At 42.6% G+C, this 19,284-nt stretch overlaps 1 protein-coding gene across 1 annotated transcript in view; it reads left to right on the top strand.

Annotated features, from left to right (window-relative positions):
* Positions 1-19,284, top strand: part of LOC108276271 (cadherin-4) — a 367,096-nt gene that overhangs the window by 326,508 nt on the left and 21,304 nt on the right. Inside the window, exons 8-11 of the mRNA XM_053686058.1 lie at positions 6,435-6,607; positions 7,419-7,556; positions 12,412-12,597; positions 14,238-14,491. Coding sequence (XP_053542033.1) covers positions 6,435-6,607; positions 7,419-7,556; positions 12,412-12,597; positions 14,238-14,491 — 751 coding nt within the window. The remainder of the gene's footprint in view (positions 1-6,434; positions 6,608-7,418; positions 7,557-12,411; positions 12,598-14,237; positions 14,492-19,284) is intronic.

The following is a 19,284-nucleotide window of genomic DNA, read 5'->3' as shown; positions in this document are numbered from 1 at the left end:
TGCTATAGCACACACAAATACATTCTATACAATTGTGTGCTTCCAATTTTGTGGCAAACAGTTTGGGGAAGAACTACATATGGGTGTGATGGTCAAGTGTCTACAATATAGTGTAGCTAGCCGGTTACACACACTGTCTGACAGATCATCTAGCTAAATGTAACCATGAAAGCAATTTCATGTGATTCACAGACTAAAATCTGACTTGATATATGATAGTTATCCTGTGATTACATTTATTAACTCTAAATACGTGCATTTATACTGTACGGCTGAATAGTACAAATGTAGGTGCAGTTCACATTTCCACCATTAGGAGGCGTGATGAATTTAAGCAATAATTCTAGGCTGAAAACTGAAGTAGTTTTCATTGTGTCCATAGTCCAAAATGAGGACCATTACGAGGTGTCATTAGGCTGTTATGTGTTGGGACAGACGCTTTCACGTAGGGAGGACCGACGCTGCCCAGTCCAACTCCTCGTACTTTTTGCAACTACTTCATCATTCACTTTTTTTGTATGTGGCAGAATAGAGGAGTCTGTTTGCCAAGATGTAACCTGAAGCTATCGTGAATGACTGTATCACTGTGTGTGTGTTTGTGTGTGTGTGTGTGACAGAGAGAGAGAGAGAGAGAGAGAGAGAGAGAGAGTGTGTGTTTCTCTAGGGATAATGATGCCCACCATAGCACCATTTCTTGCATCAGAGATGATGAAATAACGCAATGCTACAGAAAAAGAAAGAGATGAATTGGACGGATAGACAGATTCGTCTCTCGTTCTCCACCTCTATCCTGACGTATATTGTTTTTTTCTCTCTCTCTTTTTTTTCCAACACGTCAGCTGGATAATGACACGATTTATTTTTACCCTCCCAGAGATAATTGGATCTGAGAGATAGCAGAGTGCAAACCCAACAGGTTTTGCTCACACAACAATTTGTGCGACGCTGCTCTATTCGTCAAGAGATTTCAGATCTTATTTGGGGTTTCACAAAGCATGCAACATTCCCCCCCCCCCCCCCCCAAATATATCGACAACTACGAAAGTTTTGCAGTGTGTGTGTGTGTGTGTGTGTGTGTGTGTGTGTGCGCGTGTTGTGTTGTATTTTTAGCTAAATGTTCTTTGCTGAAATACATTATGCCCCCTAATGGTAGAAGTGTGAACTACAACTATATTAGCACTACACAGTCATATACACTCATTGAGCACTTTATTAGCACACCTACTCATTCATGCAATTATCTAATCAGCCAATCATATGGCAGCAGTGAAATGCATAAAATCACGCAGATGCATGTTATCAGAATAGGGAAAATGTGATCTCGGTGATTTTGATCGTGGCATGATTTTCGATGCCAGACGGGCTGATTTGAGTATTTCTGTAACTGCTGACCTGGGATTTTCACACACAACAGTCTCTAGAGTTTACTGAGAATGTTGCAATAAAGGAAAAAACATCCAGTGAGCTGCAGTTCTGTGGACAAAGACGCCTTGCTGATGATAGAGGATAGAGAACGGAGAATGGCCAGACGGGTTCGAGCTGACAGAACATTAACATTTACATTGATGGCATTTGGCAGATGCCCTTATCTAGAACGACTTACATGTATCTCATTTATACAACACAGCATTTGAGGGTTAAGGGCCTCGCTCAAGGGCTCAGCAGTGGCAGCTTGGCTGTGCTGGGATTTGAACTCACGACCTTCCAATCAGTAGTCCAAACGTCTTAAGCTCTGACCCATGGAAAGGAATGATGCAATATTATACACACTTTTATGAAGTTGCACCACATGGGAATTGATCCCCGGAACTTTAAATTGATGCTTGGCGTTTATCACAGGGTACCGGAAAAGCATCTTAGAATGCACAACACGTTAAACCTTGAGGCAGATGGACTACAACAGCAGAAGACCACGTCGGGTTCCACTTCTGTCAGCAAAGAATAGAACGTTGAGGCTGCAGTGGGCAGAGTCACCAAAATTGGACAGTTGAAGACTGGAAAAACATAGACTGGTTTGATGAATCTCTTTCTGCTAAGGCTCACAGATGGTAGGGTCAGAATTTTGGCACCAACAGCATGAATCCATGGACTCAACCTGCCTCGTGTTAACAGTCCAGGCTGGTGGAGGTAGTGAAATGGTGTGGGGAATGTTTTTTTTTGGGCCTGCTAATACCAATCAATTATCACTTGAATGTCACAGACTGTTTGAGTATTGTTCCTGACCATGTGCGTCCCTTCATATCCACAATTTACCATCTTCTAATGGCTATTACCAGCATGATAATGCAACATGTCCCAAAGCAAAGCAAACTGGGTTCATGAACATGACAATGAGTCCTTCAGTGGCCTTCCCAGTCACCGGATCTGAATCCGATGGAACACCTTTGGGATGTGGTTGAACGGGAGATTCGCAGCGTGAACGTGCGCCTGAAAATCTGCAGGAATTGCGTGATGCAGTCAAGTCAACATGGACCACTATCTCAAAGGAATGGTTCCAACATCTTGTGGAATCCATGCCGTGAAGAATCGAAGGCATATTTTGAAGTCGCGTCGCACCCGGACTTTTGTTTGATTTGTCTGTCTTGTATGTGCCTTGTGTGGATTATTTCATTTTTTTGGTTCCTAGACCGGCAACGTTTTCAGTTTTGGACTCTTTTGGATACTTTTGTGTTTTATCTTGGTGTTTGATGCTTGTTTGGCTGTTGGCCTGCTACGAGCTCTCACTCCATTCTGTCCACCACTTCCGGCTCGGCTGGTGGGTGAGTTAACGCTCTCTGTATCAGCTGTGCTAATTGTTTACTGCTTACTGTTTGGATGGGTTGCCATCCTCTTGGTGAGCTGTATATTGGTGATTTGATAGTCGGGGTCTGGGTAACGAGGTATCGCTAGTGATCCACATCATATCTGTCAGCATAAATATGCCTCAGGCAAATGCTCCTATTCTGCATCATTTTTGGCGATAAAACTGAAATGTTCATGGGATACTCAGCATCCCAACTCAGGGCTTTAAAGTGCCGTCCGCGTCTTGATTCTGCGACATATGAGTATTGTCAGACGCTTGGGATTACTCGTCGTCTGCGAGTATCCAGAGTATCCATGAACACTCACTGCTACTATCCCATGCATCTGGTCTAACAACAGGGCCCGGCCTAAGTCTGAGTCACCATCTTACGGACTGCAGGATCGCTATAAATCGCTGATCAACCCTGATGCTTTACATCGTCATTTTGCTCTTCTGAACTGCCGCGCCATCTCTGAAAGCCTCATACCTCAACAAAATAATCACGGACAAAAACTTTGATATGCTACTATTCGTTGAAACCTGGCAAGTACCTGGTGATTACGTGCAGCTGAGCCTCCTTACACCAGATGGTTACAGACACCTGTCCAGACTGCGGCTACATGTCAAGGGGGTGGCCTTGCTGTCATCTCTCGAAATGATCTTCGTCTCGCCCAACTTGACTTTCACAACACTAATACATTCGAATATATGGTCCTGAAGGCTGACTTTCACTGTCCTCTCACAAGCATACTAATATATCATCCTCCTCAGGTTCAATCTGACTTTCCGAACTCAGTGAACTCCTAACTCTTGCCTACGCTTCGTCATCACGTGTCCTCCTGCTTGGTGACTTTAATATTCATGTGGATTCATGATTGTCTGTTCTTGACTGTTTCAATCTGACTCAAAACGTGACTTTTTCTACTCATATTCATGGTCATACTCTTGATTTAATCTGTACATCTGAGTTTGATATTGCTTCAGTCTCTTCTTTTGACACTGGCCTATCTGATCATAAGCTCATTGAATTTAGTCTGTCTACCTGCTCAAAAGAAATGCAATAACACATTGATATCCTATCGGGATCTTAAATCTGTTCGTGCCACATTACTCTCTGCTTCCATTGCTTCCTCTACAATTTCTGATGCTTTTGATATCTCCTGTCCTTCAATGATACACTCTCAAAATACCACTCTGTTATTTGTGATATTTTGCATAAGCGTTAACCTCCGGTTAAGACTAGGCCTGTCCCCTCTTCCGACTCTTCCCCCTGGTATACCACCTGAGCTCCGGGCCTTAAAAGTCATTGGCAGACTGCTTGAGCTGTTCTTACTGTTTACCATCTAGCTCTCATTGATCACCTCAATGCATACAAGACTGCTCTAAACTCCAATTATGTTTCCACAATGATCAATGCTGAATGAATGAATGAATGCTGTCTGTCAGTGCTTCATAGGCGAGGCCTCAGATATCAGTTTTCTGCCTGACCACTCGTGTCAACAATTGTCTAGTTGTACTCCTACGAACCCCTCTTCTGTCACTGACTCAATACTGAAATCCAGTACTTCATCGTGCCACCTTGATCCTGCTCCAACGTTTCTCCTCAAATGCTGTCATTCTGTCCTCTCTGCACCTATTTCTCACGTCATAAACAGATCTTTAGCTTCTGCTTCTCTCCCTCTACTACTTAAACTACTGGAAGGTACTGTTGCCTTCCCAGCTCCAATCTTTCCTTGCTCAAAATAATCTCTGACCCCTTTCGATCTGGCTTTCGTCCTCTCCATAGTACCAAAACTGCCCTCGTAAGGGTTGTCAACGACCCACTGCTTTCTAGCGACTCCGGTTCTCTTTCCATTCTTCTATTACTCAATCTTAGTTCCGCTTTTGATACTGTCTGTCATGACTTGCTTCTCTCCCGTCTCTCGGATATCGGTGTCACCGGTTCTGCTCTTTCCTGGCTTACTTCTTATCTCATGGATAGACAGTTCTACATTTCTATGCAGGATTATAAGTCGCCTACTGTATCTTTAAAATTAGGTGTCCCTCAGAGATCAGTTCTTGGACCGATACGATTTATTATATATATATATATATATATATATATATATATATATATATATATATATATATATATATATATATATATATATATACCGCCTTTGGGTCAACTTATTCGCCGTCACGGTTTCAGTTATGCCGATGACATTCAAATCTATACAGCTTGTAGATCCGCTCCCGCTCTCCAGACCGGTCCACTATCAGCATGTGTAAATGAAATAAACGGTTGCCTTAACTCCAGTTTTTTTAAACTTAACATGGACAAAACTGAGATCATTATTATCGGAACACCTTCAAGACTTACTAAACATATCCTCTATGACCTTACCTGTGCCACCGATAGCACTCTCATTAAACCATCTAGTATTGTAAAAAAATAAATGTAGGCATCATCTTTGATCCCTCCCTCATTTTTAAAGCTCATATAAACTAAAATTGGTTTCTTTCACCTGCGTCGCGTTGCCCGCCTCCGTCCTTTCTAGCCTCAAAGACGCTGAAACACCGGTTCATGCATTTGTTTCCTCACGGCTTGACTACCGCGACGCTCCCCTCGTCGGTCTGCCTGCTGATTATATATTCAATATATTCAAAACTCTGCGTCTAGACTCCTCACACATCCCGAACGCTCAGCTCACATTACTCCGATCCCGGGTTAATTTCGCATTAAATATAAAATAATCCTGCTCACATTTAAATCACTTCACGCTTTGGCATCTCAGTGCACCGCTTATGCGCTACAACCTGACCCGCTCTCTCAGGACCTCTGGGCTCAGACTGTCCTCTGTCCCTAGTGTTCATCTCTCGATCATGGGTGGAAGGTCTTTCAGTGTTATAGCACCTAAAATCTGGGATTATCATTAGCATCACGTCCATCTCCGAGTTCGAATCCCAATTAAAAGCGTATCTGTTTTCTCCGTGTTATCCGTCCTAATCTGTTATAATGCATTTTCTCACTGACTCTACTGTGTGTTTGTTTTCTGTGTTTGGTCGCTCATTATTTTTCACACTGTGTGTGTTTGTCCATGATTGTTCATCGTCTATATATCACTGATATAGCGTCCTGGAGCTCCGGAAAGACGCTATATAAATGAAACGTATCATTATTACTAATCGTATCCTTACAGAAACCTTCACCAACGCAGTGATCGCACATTTATTAAACAACAGCATGTTTTTATTCAGTTTATTACTAGTCGTGGATTATGTGGCGTGCCTGTCATACGAGTCCCCGTGTACGTTCGGAGAAATGATCAGGTATTAGAACGAGCGCATTTATTCAGTATGAACCTGGGATTTTCAGCTGCACTATTGTCAGAGCTGCTGTTATAGAAAACCGACCAATCGGATTCCAGAATTCAACAGCGCTGTAGTTTAATAAAGCGTATTATCATGTATTAACATATACTAAAGTAAAATAAAGCATATTATTATTATTATTATTATTATTATTATTATTATTATTACTTTATCAAGGTGTGTGTTTATGTGTCTTTATAACTGGCCTAATTGGGGTCGTTAACTGTGTGTGTGTGTGTGTGTGTGTGTGTGTGTGTGTGTGTGTGTGTGTGTGTGTGTGTGTGTGTGTGTGTCACAGGTACGACAGTGATGACAGTAACAGCGCACGATGCTGATGACATCACCACCTCTAATGGCATGGTGCATTACCGGATTCTCCAGCAGACCCCGCACATCCCGATCCCAAACATGTTCACTATTAACAGAGAGACAGGAGACATTGTTACTGTCGCAGCTGGACTCGACAGAGAGGTAAACACACACACACACACACACACACACACACACACACACACACACTATCTATCAGTTCTATCTGTCTGTTGTCTGTATACTGTGTAACAGAATAGTAACAGAGTGCATGGTTATTAATGGTAAGTCATGAATGTTAATGGTGATGTGTATGAGTAGTGAGGGTGGTGTGCTTTATTTATGTTTTCCTCTTAAACCCCTCCCCTATTATTCCAGCAGTCCCGAGGCCTCACGTCTACGTGTACGACAGAGAATGCTCAAATTTCCTAAGCGGATAGATCGATTATTACTTTTAAAAAAAACTGATTGCTAGCTAGGTGCTAGTGCACTTTTGTATAAAAGGAAAACAGAACAAGGACCTACACAGTAAGCTGACGATCCCATAATAACGTGATTACACATAATGCAGCTGCAGGAAGTGTAAAGGGTTCAAACGGATCATGATACAATCCAGATCTCGGCCTCTTTCGCGCCTTCTGTCTTTCTCACGCTCTGTCTGTCTCTCCCTCGTTCTCTCTTATTAAAGTGAGCGATGTAGAGTCGTGTTAGTGCAGAGCAATAAATAGAGACACAGATATGCACGCACACACACACCTGGAAAATGCTGAGGTGAATATAAAGCGTCAGTGTCAGCATTCGTGTGTGTGTGTGTGTGTGTGTGTGTGCAGAAGCTGTAAAATCCTTTTACTGCACTCTGTCAGAATAAAAAGGCATTTGTAGCACAGAGCTGTTCATCTATCTGTTTAACTCACTGCTCTTCTTTCTCCCTGTGTGTGTGTGTGTGTGTGTGTGTGTGGTGTGTGTGTCTCAGCGAGTTCCTCAGTACACAGTGATCGTCGAGGCAACAGATATGGAGGGGAATCTGAACTTCGGTTTGTCGAGCACAGCTACGGCGCTAATCGCCATCACCGACATCAACGACAACCCGCCTGAACTCACACAGAGCACGGTGTGTGTGTGTGTGTGTGTGTGTAAGAGAGAAAGTCTGTCCTGTTTATGCAGTATGGCCCAAACGTATGCATCCCCTGACCTCAAACGACATCGTTACTGATACAGTTTCTGACACCGTATGATACACAGTCATGTATAAAAACATTTCACTCTCGAATTCTCAATTCTGATTGGTCGCTGCACATCACGGGTTTCTATTAATGCACGTTTTCTGATTTCTTATCATTGCTACGGCCCATTCACGGGAATAAATGGCTACAAATATGTTACTATTTAACCAAGATAACTGTATAATAGTTGACCGGTGACGTTTCATGTAAGGAGAGGTTATTTAACGTTTATGGAAGGAGTCTCCAGTCGCAAGGGCTTTGTAAAAATCTGAGGTAAAGTTGTGACTTTACATTTGTGAGATTCTTTTTGAAGTTTCTTGGTAACATGGCAAGCAAAAAAACGAGTGCCTGGAAAGTGGGAGAAAGATTTATAGCTGCTGTGACGTAAGTCGATGGCAGGAAGTACTCCTGCAAATTGTTGCCATGTATGAGGAATAAAACACATTTCCTATAACCGTTCTACTCTATTCCTCACTTTAAAAAAAAAAAAAAAGGCAACAAAAAATACGCACTTTCATTAATTATACACCTTCATATTTAAGAAATTTTTTATCATTAGTGACTTATCAAGATTTTCATAAAAGTATAGTTAAAATAAAATCAAATATTGTACATTATTGTCCTATTCATGTAATACATACTGTATAATACCACTTTAGCCCTTTACTGCATGGTGTTGCCATACGGCAACAATTCATTTATCTCCAATTGTTTTGATAGGCGAAAATAACACTTATTTTTTCTCATTTAAACAAGTTTATATATTTTGAGTATTCTGTTAAATAGTAAAATGTAATTGTTGCCATATGGCAACAATATGTGATGACGGAACTGTGTTGTGTGCGTTTATGAACTGAAACAGACACTAGGCTTCTCTAGTGGTATATTTACTTTTCTTTTCGCATCCAAAACGTCTGTAAAAAAGGTGCAGGGTGGCTTAGCGGTTAGCACGTTCGCCTCACACCTCCAGGATCGGGGGTTCGATTCCCACCGTGGCCCTGTGTGTGGGGGTTCTCCCTGTACTGTGCGAGTTCTCCCTGTACTGTCCGGGTACTCCGGACTCCTCCCCCAGTCCAAAGACATGCATGGTAGGCTGATTGGTGTGTCTAAAGTGTCTGTAGTGTGTGTGTGTATGTGATTGTGCCCTGCGATGGATTGGCACCCTGTCCAGGGTGTACCCCGCCTTGTGCCCCATGCTCCCTGGGATAGACTCCAGGTTCCCCTGTGACCCTGAAAAGGATAAAGCGGTATAGCAGATGGATGGATGTATTTTAAAAAATTCAAAAAAATATATAAAGATGTAGTGTGCCATTACTGACATGCATCAACTAACACAAGCATCATTTAGCCAGAAAGTTTTACGAAACATTTCTATTTCTTGTCACACGAGCGGCACCGTGAATAGCAGTGCATGTGTATTTACCTTATTATTGTTTTCTCATTTCATTTCATTATTTCATTGCATCATGCCGTTATTCGTATCGTCCTGGCAGATCTACTCCTCCGTAAAAGAATAATGGACTCTTCTTTTTTTCAGAAGTTTTCTTGGACAGAATTGTATTAGTTTTTGATAAATGATGAAATACGCAGCGCTCATAGTGGACTCGGACTTTTGGACCTGATTATATGTGCTTTATGACATCGAGTTTTCGAGTTATACTTTTTGCTATCTTCTGCTGTTTTGTTCCGTTATTTGTGTCGTGTAGCTGAAAGCACTTTGTCAGCTTTGTTCAACTTTATTGAACTTTTCGAACAGAGAAACTCTGCACTAAAGTGCGCTGCGTTTCTCTTTTTTGGACTCGGAGCTGTCACACCGTGTCACCGTGAGCCATCAGCCGTAATTAGTGCACACAGCCAAAGGCAAATGGCAATACACACACAAACACTTCAGCAGAAATCAAGACATGCACCGAGACAAACCAAACGTCTTCTTCTTAAGCCACATGGGTTTCATTGGGAGGGGGGGGGACTCTAAAATGTGTGTTTTTTTTTTTAAAATATATATATATATATATATATATATATACATTTATTCTTCAAAAAAAAAGGCCAAATCCAGAAACCTCACGGGTTCTTCAGTGGGTTCTTCATCTTTAATGGGTTCTTCAGCGGGTTCTTCATCTTTAACGGGTTCTTCAGCGGGTTCTTCATCTTTAATGGGTTCTTCAGCGGGTTCTTCATCTTTAACGGGTTCTTCAGCGGGTTCTTCATCTTTAACGGGTTCTTCAGCGGGTTCTTCATCTTTAATGGGTTCTTCAGCGGGTTCTTCATCTTTAATGGGTTCTTCAGCGGGTTCTTCATCTTTAATGGGTTCTTCAGTGGGTTCTTCATCTTTAATGGGTTCTTCAGCGGGTTCTTCATCTTTAACGGGTTCTTCAGCGGGTTCTTCATCTTTAATGGGTTCTTCAGCGGGTTCTTCATCTTTAACGGGTTCTTCAGCGGGTTCTTCATCTTTAATGGGTTCTTCAGCGGGTTCTTCATCTTTGACGGGTTCTTCAGCAGGTTCTTCAGCTTAACCGGGTTCTTCAGCGGGTTCTTCAGCTTTAACAGGTTCTTCAGCGGGTTCTTCAGCTTTAACGGGAGGAACCCTTAAAGGTTCTATGTTGAAAGGTCCTACAACAGTGTTTCCTTCCAGACAGGGTTTTGCGAAGACATGTTTTAGAAACTAATGGCCCTTAACTATCTTAAGAAGTCTCGAGGAGCCCGTACTATGACCGTACTATGCAAGCAACATAAGGAACCCAGTGGAAAATAATCAGCGATGGGTGATGGGATGAAGCGGAGTTTTACTGTCACCACCGTGAGGTTCGTTATTTTCCTATAGCAGTACATTGAGAAGGGTTCTGTTCCTCTTATACCACAGCAATTTGCTGACAATTTCATGTCTTGGTCAATAAGACAAAGCAGGTTGACATATTAGTAAATAACTCCAAATTGCAAACACCTGTCCTGAAGACTTTCCCATGGTGGAAAAGTTTACATTTGCAGCTCGGATTATTCCAAAGTGCTGACACTGGAGACTCCTTCCGTATATTTGAAATAAATTGCAGAAAACCTCACCATATCGACAAGTACACATGGTTTATAGTATTATAATTACAGTGTGTAGAGCATCCTCCATACAGTACCTGGCTAAAAGTATGTGGACATCTGACCAGTGACACCGTATGTGCTTGATGAACATCCCATTCCAGATTGATTCCCCCTTTTGCTGTGATAATAATCTCCACTCTTCTGGGAAGGCTTTCTACCAGATTTTGGAGTGTGGCTGTGGGGATTTGTGCTCATTCAGACACAAGATCATTTCTGACGTCAGGCATTGATGTTTGGTGAGGCGGTCTGGGATATAGTCGGCATTCCCGTTAATCCCGAAAAGTATTCGGTGAGATTAAGGTAAGGGTTCCGTGCTGGTCACTTGAGCTCAGTTCTTCCACGCCAACTTTGACCCGCTATGCTGGAACATGTTTGGTCCTAGTCAAGGGAAATCGTACCGCTACAGTGCTAGTTCTTCCCACTTTGGCGAAGGCCCACGTAGAGGTGTGATGGTCAGGCGTCCACATACTTTTGCCAAGTAGTGTATGTGCGTCCCTGTGAATGAGCTGTTAGTGTTAATGTATTAGAACGAGCGCATTAATATATACCTGTGAATTACAGCTGCACTGTTATCAGAGCTTCTGTAATAAACAATACATCACCTTCCGACCAATCAGGTTTGAGAACCGCGCGGCGGTATAATGGATAATAATTTTACATTCGCAACCGCTGGAAATGAGGGCGAGACGGCGACGGAAGTGAGTTACTGAGCGCAGTTTTAAAGTTCTTTGATAGAGAAACATGTTCCCTTTCAATACGATGTGGTCGATCAGCTAGAACAAGTTTGCTTCGTCGTCGTCGTCGTTGTTGTTGTTGTTTTTCTTCACAAAACCGACTCGGCCGTTGTACTGTAGCTAAGAAGCTTATGACCATCAGTTCAGCACTGTTCAAACTGTATGTCCATATAATCACACAAAGGGCTTTTCATACAGAGATGCTGGCGTGGACGAAAGAATGGAGCTGAACTGAAAACAGTGGTAGCTTCGCGGTGTTTACTTCATCATTACTCGTAAAGTGTGTGTGTGTGTGTGTGTGTGAGACTTTTGGAGCTGACTATAGCACATCCGTTCCAGAAAGTTCCCTGAATCCAGTTATATCAGACACTTTGTACACTTTGGGCTTTAAGCAGTGTGTGTGTGTGTGTGTGTGTGTGTGTGTGTGTGTGTGTCGCTGTGCCACTTCCTAATGGGATCCTGGTGCCTAAAACCCGTAGGTCCAGGCTTGGGTGTGTGACGGAGATTTAGCCTTATGGGACTGTGTGTGTGTGTGTGTGTGTGTGTGTGTGTGTGTGTGTGAGAGAGAGTGTGTGTTTCTGTACATCTGAATTTTTTTATTTATTTATAAGCAGAACACACTCATATGAATCCTCTATTTGCATTTGAATCACATTCTGTAAATTCTGTAGGCTGTTTTCAAGTTCTAAACACTAGAAGTGTTTTATTAAAAGATATAAAGGATTTAATCTGGATAATCTCTCTCGCTCTCGCGCTCTCCGTCGCGCGCTTTGTGTCTTTCTGTGTTTGCGTGTCTCTCTCTCCATACCGCTCTAGTTCTTTCTGTGTGTCTCTCTCACTCTCTCTCAAATCAATTCCATCGAAATCTTAATTCTTGATTCGCTCTCGCTCTCGCTCTCACACGTTCCCTCTGCAGTTCTCGGGTGAGGTGATGGAGAACAGCGTGAACGTAGTGGTAGCGAACCTCTCCGTGGTCGATAAGGACGAGCCTCGGTCGCCCAACTGGAACGCCGTGTACCGCGTCGTCAGCGGCGACAACGGACGCCACTTCACCATCCGGACAAATCCGGAGAACAACGATGGCATGCTCACTGTAGTGAAGGTATATATATATATTATATATATATATGTACACACACGCACACACACACACACAGAAACAAACACACATTCCGCATGGTCCACACTCCAGCTCTCTCTTTATCAGCACTCCGCTGTTTAGTGTGATGATAAAAATGAAACATAGCCCAAGAGCTCCAACACCTTTTACAACAAAAGTGTGAGACAAACAACAGTGAAAGGTTTAAATTGGCCTTGCTGTCCTCATTAGTGCGCAGTGAGTATCGCGTCTGCCCAGAGATGCATCGGGCTCGTTAGTGTGTGTGTGTGTGTGTGTGTGTGTGTGTTTTAGGTTGTTACAATTTGACAGCACTGTGTGTGAGAAGTTTTGCCACATGTTTTTTTTAAATCATAAATGTCACTACATGTGCGACTTCAGGCTTTCACACAGGTAGGACAGTGATGCCGGAGTGTATGATCTCTCTCTCATTTTCTCTCTGTCTCTCTCTCTCTTTCACTCTCTTTCTCTCGCTCGCTCTCTCTCTCTCGCTATCTTGCTCTCTCTCTCTTTCTCTCTTTTTATCTCTCTTGCTCTCTCTCTTTCTCTCTCTCTTTGTATCTCTCTTACTCTCTCGCTCTCTCTCTTTCTCTCCCTCGCTCTCTCTCTTTATATCTCTCTTGCTCTCTCTCTCTCTTTCTCTCGCTCGCTCTCTCTCGCTCGCTCTCTTTCTCTCTTTCTATCTCTCTTGCGCTCTCTCTTTCTCTCTCTCTTTGTATCTCTCTTACTCTCTCGCTCTCTCTCTTTCTCTCCCTCGCTCTCTCTCTTTATATCTCTCTTGCTCTCTCTCTCTCTTTCTCTCGCTCGCTCTCTCTCTCTTGCTATCTCTCTCTCGCTCGCTCTCTTTCTCTCTTTCTATCTCTCTTGCGCTCTCTCTTTCTCTCTCTCTTTGTATCTCTCTTACTCTCTCTCTCTCTCTCTTTCTATCTCTCTTGCTCTCTTTCTCTCTTTCTATCTCTCTTGCTCTCTCGCTCTCTCTGTCTTTCTATCTCTCTTGCTCTCTCTGTCTTTCTCTCATTCTCTCTCTCTCTGTATCTCTCTTGCTCTCTCGCTCTCTCTCTTTCTCTCCCTCGCTCTCTCTCTTTATATCTCTTTCACTCTCTTTCTCTCACTCGCTCTCTCTCTCTCTCTCTCGCTATCTCTCTCTCTCTCTCTCTCTCTCTCTCTTTCTCTCTTGCTCTCTCTGTCTTTCTACCTCTCTTGCTCTCTCTCTTTCTCTCTCTCTGTTTGTATCTCTCTTGCTCTCTCTCTTTCTCTCCCTCGCTCTCTCTCTTCATATCTCTCTCGCTCTCTCTCTCTTGCTCTCTCTCCCTCTCTCTCTTTCACTCGCTCTCGCGCTCTCTCCCTCTCTCTCTCTCTCTTTCACTCGCTCTCGCTCTCTCTCTCTCTCCCTCTCTCTCTCTCTTTCACTCTCTCTCTCTCTCTCGCTCTCTCTCTCTCTCTCTCGCTCTCTCTCTCTCTTTCACTCTCTCTCTCTCTCTCTCTCTCTCCCTCTCTCTCTCTCTCTTTCACTCTCTCTCTCTCTCTCTCTCTCTCTCCCTCTCTCTCTCTCTCTTTCACTCTCTCTCTCTCTCTCTCTCTCTCTCTCTCTCTCTCTCTCTCTCTTGTTCTCTCTCTCTCTCTAGCCGGTGGACTTTGAGATGAATCGAGCGTTCATGTTGACGGTAGTAGTCGCTAATCAGGCTCCTCTGGCCGACGGGATCCAGTCGTCTCTCCAGTACACAGCCGGGGTCACCGTCTCTGTGAGGGACGTCAACGAGGCGCCTGTTTTCCCGGAGAACCCCAAAATGGTGCGGTTTGAGGAGGGCGTGCCCGCTGGCACCATCATCACCACGCTCACTGCCCGAGACCCGGACACGTTCATGCAGCAGAGCATTCGGTAAGACGAAAAAGTGTTTACAAACACTAGCTCTGCAGCGGTGCACGGAACGTAGTGATAGACGGGACAGTGTGTACTTTATTTCACGAATCCAAGAATCAGAATTACAGTTCATATCGAGGGGGTAAAGCTACGGTATAATGTTTATGAGACGTGTAAGTGGGGCAGATGAGTGCTCGGTCTGAAAGACAAGGCTGTGTCCCTTTTTCCCTCCGCACACTTCGGTACACTGTCCACTCCCTGCCCTCTTCTCGGCTCGGGCTCATTTCGCTTCTGGCTTTTCCTCCTCTCTCTGAGGGAGATGTGGTCTAAACAAATTTACCAGTTAATTTGCTTACTAATGAGAGTAAATTGGGTGTACATCATAATTTACGAAGATGCTGCAATCACCAGCTGGCCCGTTTCTCTCTCTCTCTCTCTCTCTTTCTCTCTCTCTCTCTCTCTCTGACTTTCTTATTTGCATATCTTCTAAAATAATAGTTTTCTCCGTTTTTTTCTCAGCCATCTGGAACATAACTTCACGGGAACCCGCAATTCGTTCTCCACACAAACATATGTTTAAAAAGTCCTCACACTGACACGAAATATAAAGACAGAAAGGAAATTGGGATTCTTTTTTTTTTTTTCACTGTGAGGTTGAAAGCAAAAAAAAAAAAAAAAAAAAAAAAAAAGAGAGACAAAACAGTCGATGAAGGATAAAAAGAGAAGAACCGTCTTCTCGCTGCTAGTAATAAGATGTTTAATACTTCAGTGTTAAACAGTTCGTTGAAATCGTGTCTTTATTTTTTATTTCGGAAATGTTTGGGGGTTTTTTTTTTCTTTTTCTTTTCTTTTCTTTTCTCCCCAACATCTATCTGATATAAAAGCAGCAATTATGAACATTTTGGGGGGGAAATTCCTCTGTGATATCCTTCTAAAGAGAATGAACCAAACTCTTCGAACGTTAGTACGTTCCAGATTCATTTAATGGACTTAATCGAGATTGTATGTCTCCATTAATTGGTTGTACGAGGAACAATGAAGTTGTGATTGCATAAGTACTCCCCGCCCCTCCCCCCTCCCCCATGTGGCCAAGGTATATGAGGATGCCAGACCATCGCACCCATAATGTGGTTATTCCCCACACTGTTGCCACAAAGCTGGAAACACACAACTGTATTTCTTTGTACGCTGTAGCATTACAATTTTCCTTCACTGGAACTAAGAGACCCCAAATCTGTTCCAGCATGGCAATTGCTCCTCGTTCCATGAAGACGATGGTTCGCCATGAAGAACTCGAGTGTCCTGCACAGAACCCTGACCTCAACCCCAGTGAACACCTTTGGGATGAACTGGAACACAGATCTCCTCAACATCCCAACATCAGAGCCTGACCTCACTAATGCTCTTCTAGTTCAGCGAACACAAATCCCCACAGCCACGCTCCACAATCTAGTAGAAAGCCTTCCCAGAAGAGTTGAGCTTATTATAACAGCGAATCTAGGATGGGATGTTCAACAGGCACGTATGAGTGTGACGTGATGGTCAGCTGTCCACAAACCTTGACCTGTGTGCAATGAAAGTGTTTCATGATCTCAGTATAATTAGAGAACTAAACAAACAGCATCATGAAGACCAAGGAGCTAGGAAAACAAGTCCACTCGTGTACTGTATGTCTCCGGTCATCTGGTCAACAGCCGAAAAGGTGTTATATTGGATGAGAAATGACAAAACAATGACATAAGTAGCATCCATGTTGGCAAACACACTGTGATCGAGCTGCTTGTTAGTGAAGAAGCTGACACAGGAGGAAAAATGGTGTTCAGGAAGTGATTACTTGGGAACTTCAGGCATTTTTCAGGGCCAAATGAGGTTCTTTATTGGAGCAGGAACTTAATATATATATATATATATATATATATATATATACATAGTAGTCAACTTTGTACAAATTGCAGAGTAGTACATAAAGTTTGTTTGTTGGAAACAATATGTTGCGGACAAATATACTTGTAGTAATGGTGTGCTGAGATTGGAACATTTTTCAGAAACTTTTTACGCACGACAGCTGACGATGGACATCCATCCAATAAAATTTGTCCACAAGGCGTACATATTTATAACAGAACCAGACTCGGGTGAATGTTTATCCAAGAGTCATATGGCAGGCCAAGGCAAAGACAGATCTATTATCCACAGAGCCGGTTGTGGAGGATATTATCCTTACTGTTATGTGTAGGAGGATATATAGGAACATGGCCGCCTGATTTTGGGTGAAACTGGTGGAGTAAAGTTGGGGTGGTTTGTGAGGTCCAAGGGAATGTTCGCATTATTTACTATTCCCGTCCCTTCTTCCATTTCGATTACAATTCTCATTGCCGCCCATAATTACATTGAGAATCCTTATTACTAGTTTAACTTTAAGTTTAAGTTTAATTTCGTTGCTACTTCACGTGTGTAGTTCTTCAAATAAAGTAATGAACGTCAACAACAAAAAAACCCCAGCGTCGTCATATTGTATGATCTAGGACCATGTGATATTATGTGCGTGGCGAATGACTAGTGACTTCGGATTACGCGTGCCGAATCATACAACCCCGATTCCGAAAATGTTGGGACGCTGTGTACAATGCAAACAAATGTAAATAAAAACAGAATGCGAGGACTTGCAAATCTCCTAACCCCATCTGTTATTCCCAGTAGAACATGAGAAAATGAGCTGTTTAGATTAATTTGTCGAATTCTCCACCACTGTGATTAAGGAACGTTTAGTTACCTCTATTCTCCACCAGTGCATGTAGGAAAGCCTTAGCGTCCTAGGAAGCTTATTTTTGTTTTAAGGGAATATCGCCAGCCTCGTGTAACAGCAGCTAACCAGTTTAATTCGTCCACCGAAACTTTTAATGAGGCTATGCACTGATTCTGAAAGTTATTACGCCCGTGGCCTTTGATAGTAAAACCTTCTAGTGATGACGCAATATTTCTGAGCAGGGTAATGAATTCGGCAAGTTTAGGGACTCTGAACATGAGCAAAAGACTCACAGGCGACTTCACTTTAATATAGACGAGACTTTATTACACTATTGTACGACACATAAACTAATCAAACTACTAAACAAAGACTATTCTAATACACATACACACACGTACACACACATGGGCATGATAGAGAGGGATAGACTTACAACAGAGGCGAAGCAGAGTGCAAGTGTTTGGGCAAATTATGGCTTCAAAAAAGACTCTGACCTGAGGGAATCATCAATGCACTATGAGGGACCCATAAACGGATTATAGGCTATGGATTCCTTAGTACTGCACCAGCTTATTAAACGTGGGAATGATGTGTACTTGCTTGTCGGAGTTAGTGAGAGATAGGGCGTGCGATGTCGTAGGAGGTCAGGAGGCCTAGTCGAGTCGGTGATCGGCGATCGGATGGAATTCCAGAATAATGTTCCTCAATGTAAAGTTGCGGAGACTTTATTGTAAATATCTCGTCGTCTACAGTACATAATATCATCAAAAGATTCTGAGAATCTGGAGAAATCTCTCTGCGTAAGGGACGGGGGTGAAAATCAGTACTGCATGCCCGTGATCTTCGGGTCCTCAGGCGGCACTGCATTAAAAACAGGCCTGATTCTGTGATGGAGATCACTGCATGGGCTCAGAAACACCTCCAGAACTCATCGTCTGTGAACACGGTTCTCCGTGACATCCACAAACGCTGGTTAAAGCTCCATCATGCACAGAAGAAGCCGTATGTGAACATGATCCAGAAACGCCACCGTCTTGTCCGGGCCAAAGCTCATTTAAAATGGACCGAGGCGACGTGGAAAACTGTTCTGTGGTCAGACGAATAGAAATGTGAAATTCTTTTTGGAAACCATGGACGCCGCGTCCTCTAAACTAAAGAGGACTAAAGAGGAGAGGGACCGTCCGGCTTTTCATCAGCGCTCGGTTCAAAAACCTGCATCTCTGATGGTATGGGGTGAATTAGTGCCTATGGAATGGGCAGCTTGCACATCTGGAAAGGCACCATCAATGCTGAAAGCTATATACAGCTTTTAGAGCATCATCTGCTTCCATCCAGATTCCATCCCATCTTTACTTCTGAGAGACTTGCGAAATATTCCTCCGACTATTGTTTTTTTTTTTTTTTTTTTTTTACTAACACTTACTTTTCCAGCCTTTTGTTGCACCCGTCCCAACTTTTTTGAGACGTGTTGCAGCCATCAAATTCAAAATGTCCTTATTTTTTTCCCCCTTAAAACGGTACATTTTCCTCAGTTTAAACATCTGATATGTTTTCTATGTTCTATGGTGAATAACATACGGGTTTGTGAGATTTACAAATCATTGCGTTTTGTTTAAATTTCAGTTAATTGATTAATTAGTTTTACGCAGCATCCCAAACTTTTTTGGGGAATTGGGGTTGCATATCATTTAAACTAGATCATAGAATATGATGACATTGAGTGGTTTTTTTAAATTATTATTATTTATTATGTTCATGATGTTACTTTTTATTTGTACGTTTTGTTCGGTTTGCGTAGTTTGACTTCATTTAACGAACTATGCATGAAAACTAAGCGTGAATTTAGTCAGAGATCCTAGAGTAAAATCCACTTCCCATTGTTGTGTCTTGCTCATGTGACATATAGATTCAAAACCCATCCTTCTCAAACTGATATTTTATCATTTCTTATTCATATACAAAGTGAGGGTGCGGTTGCTCCACTTACTCCATTGTTCAGGTGCCTACATTTAGGAATATATATATATATATATATATATATATATATATATATATATATATA

This window comes from Ictalurus punctatus, chromosome 15 (genome assembly GCF_001660625.3).
Source record: "Ictalurus punctatus breed USDA103 chromosome 15, Coco_2.0, whole genome shotgun sequence".
Lineage (NCBI taxonomy): Eukaryota > Metazoa > Chordata > Actinopteri > Siluriformes > Ictaluridae > Ictalurus > Ictalurus punctatus.
Note: the sequence above shows the minus strand (reverse complement) of the source record. Positions and strands in the feature narration are given on the sequence as shown.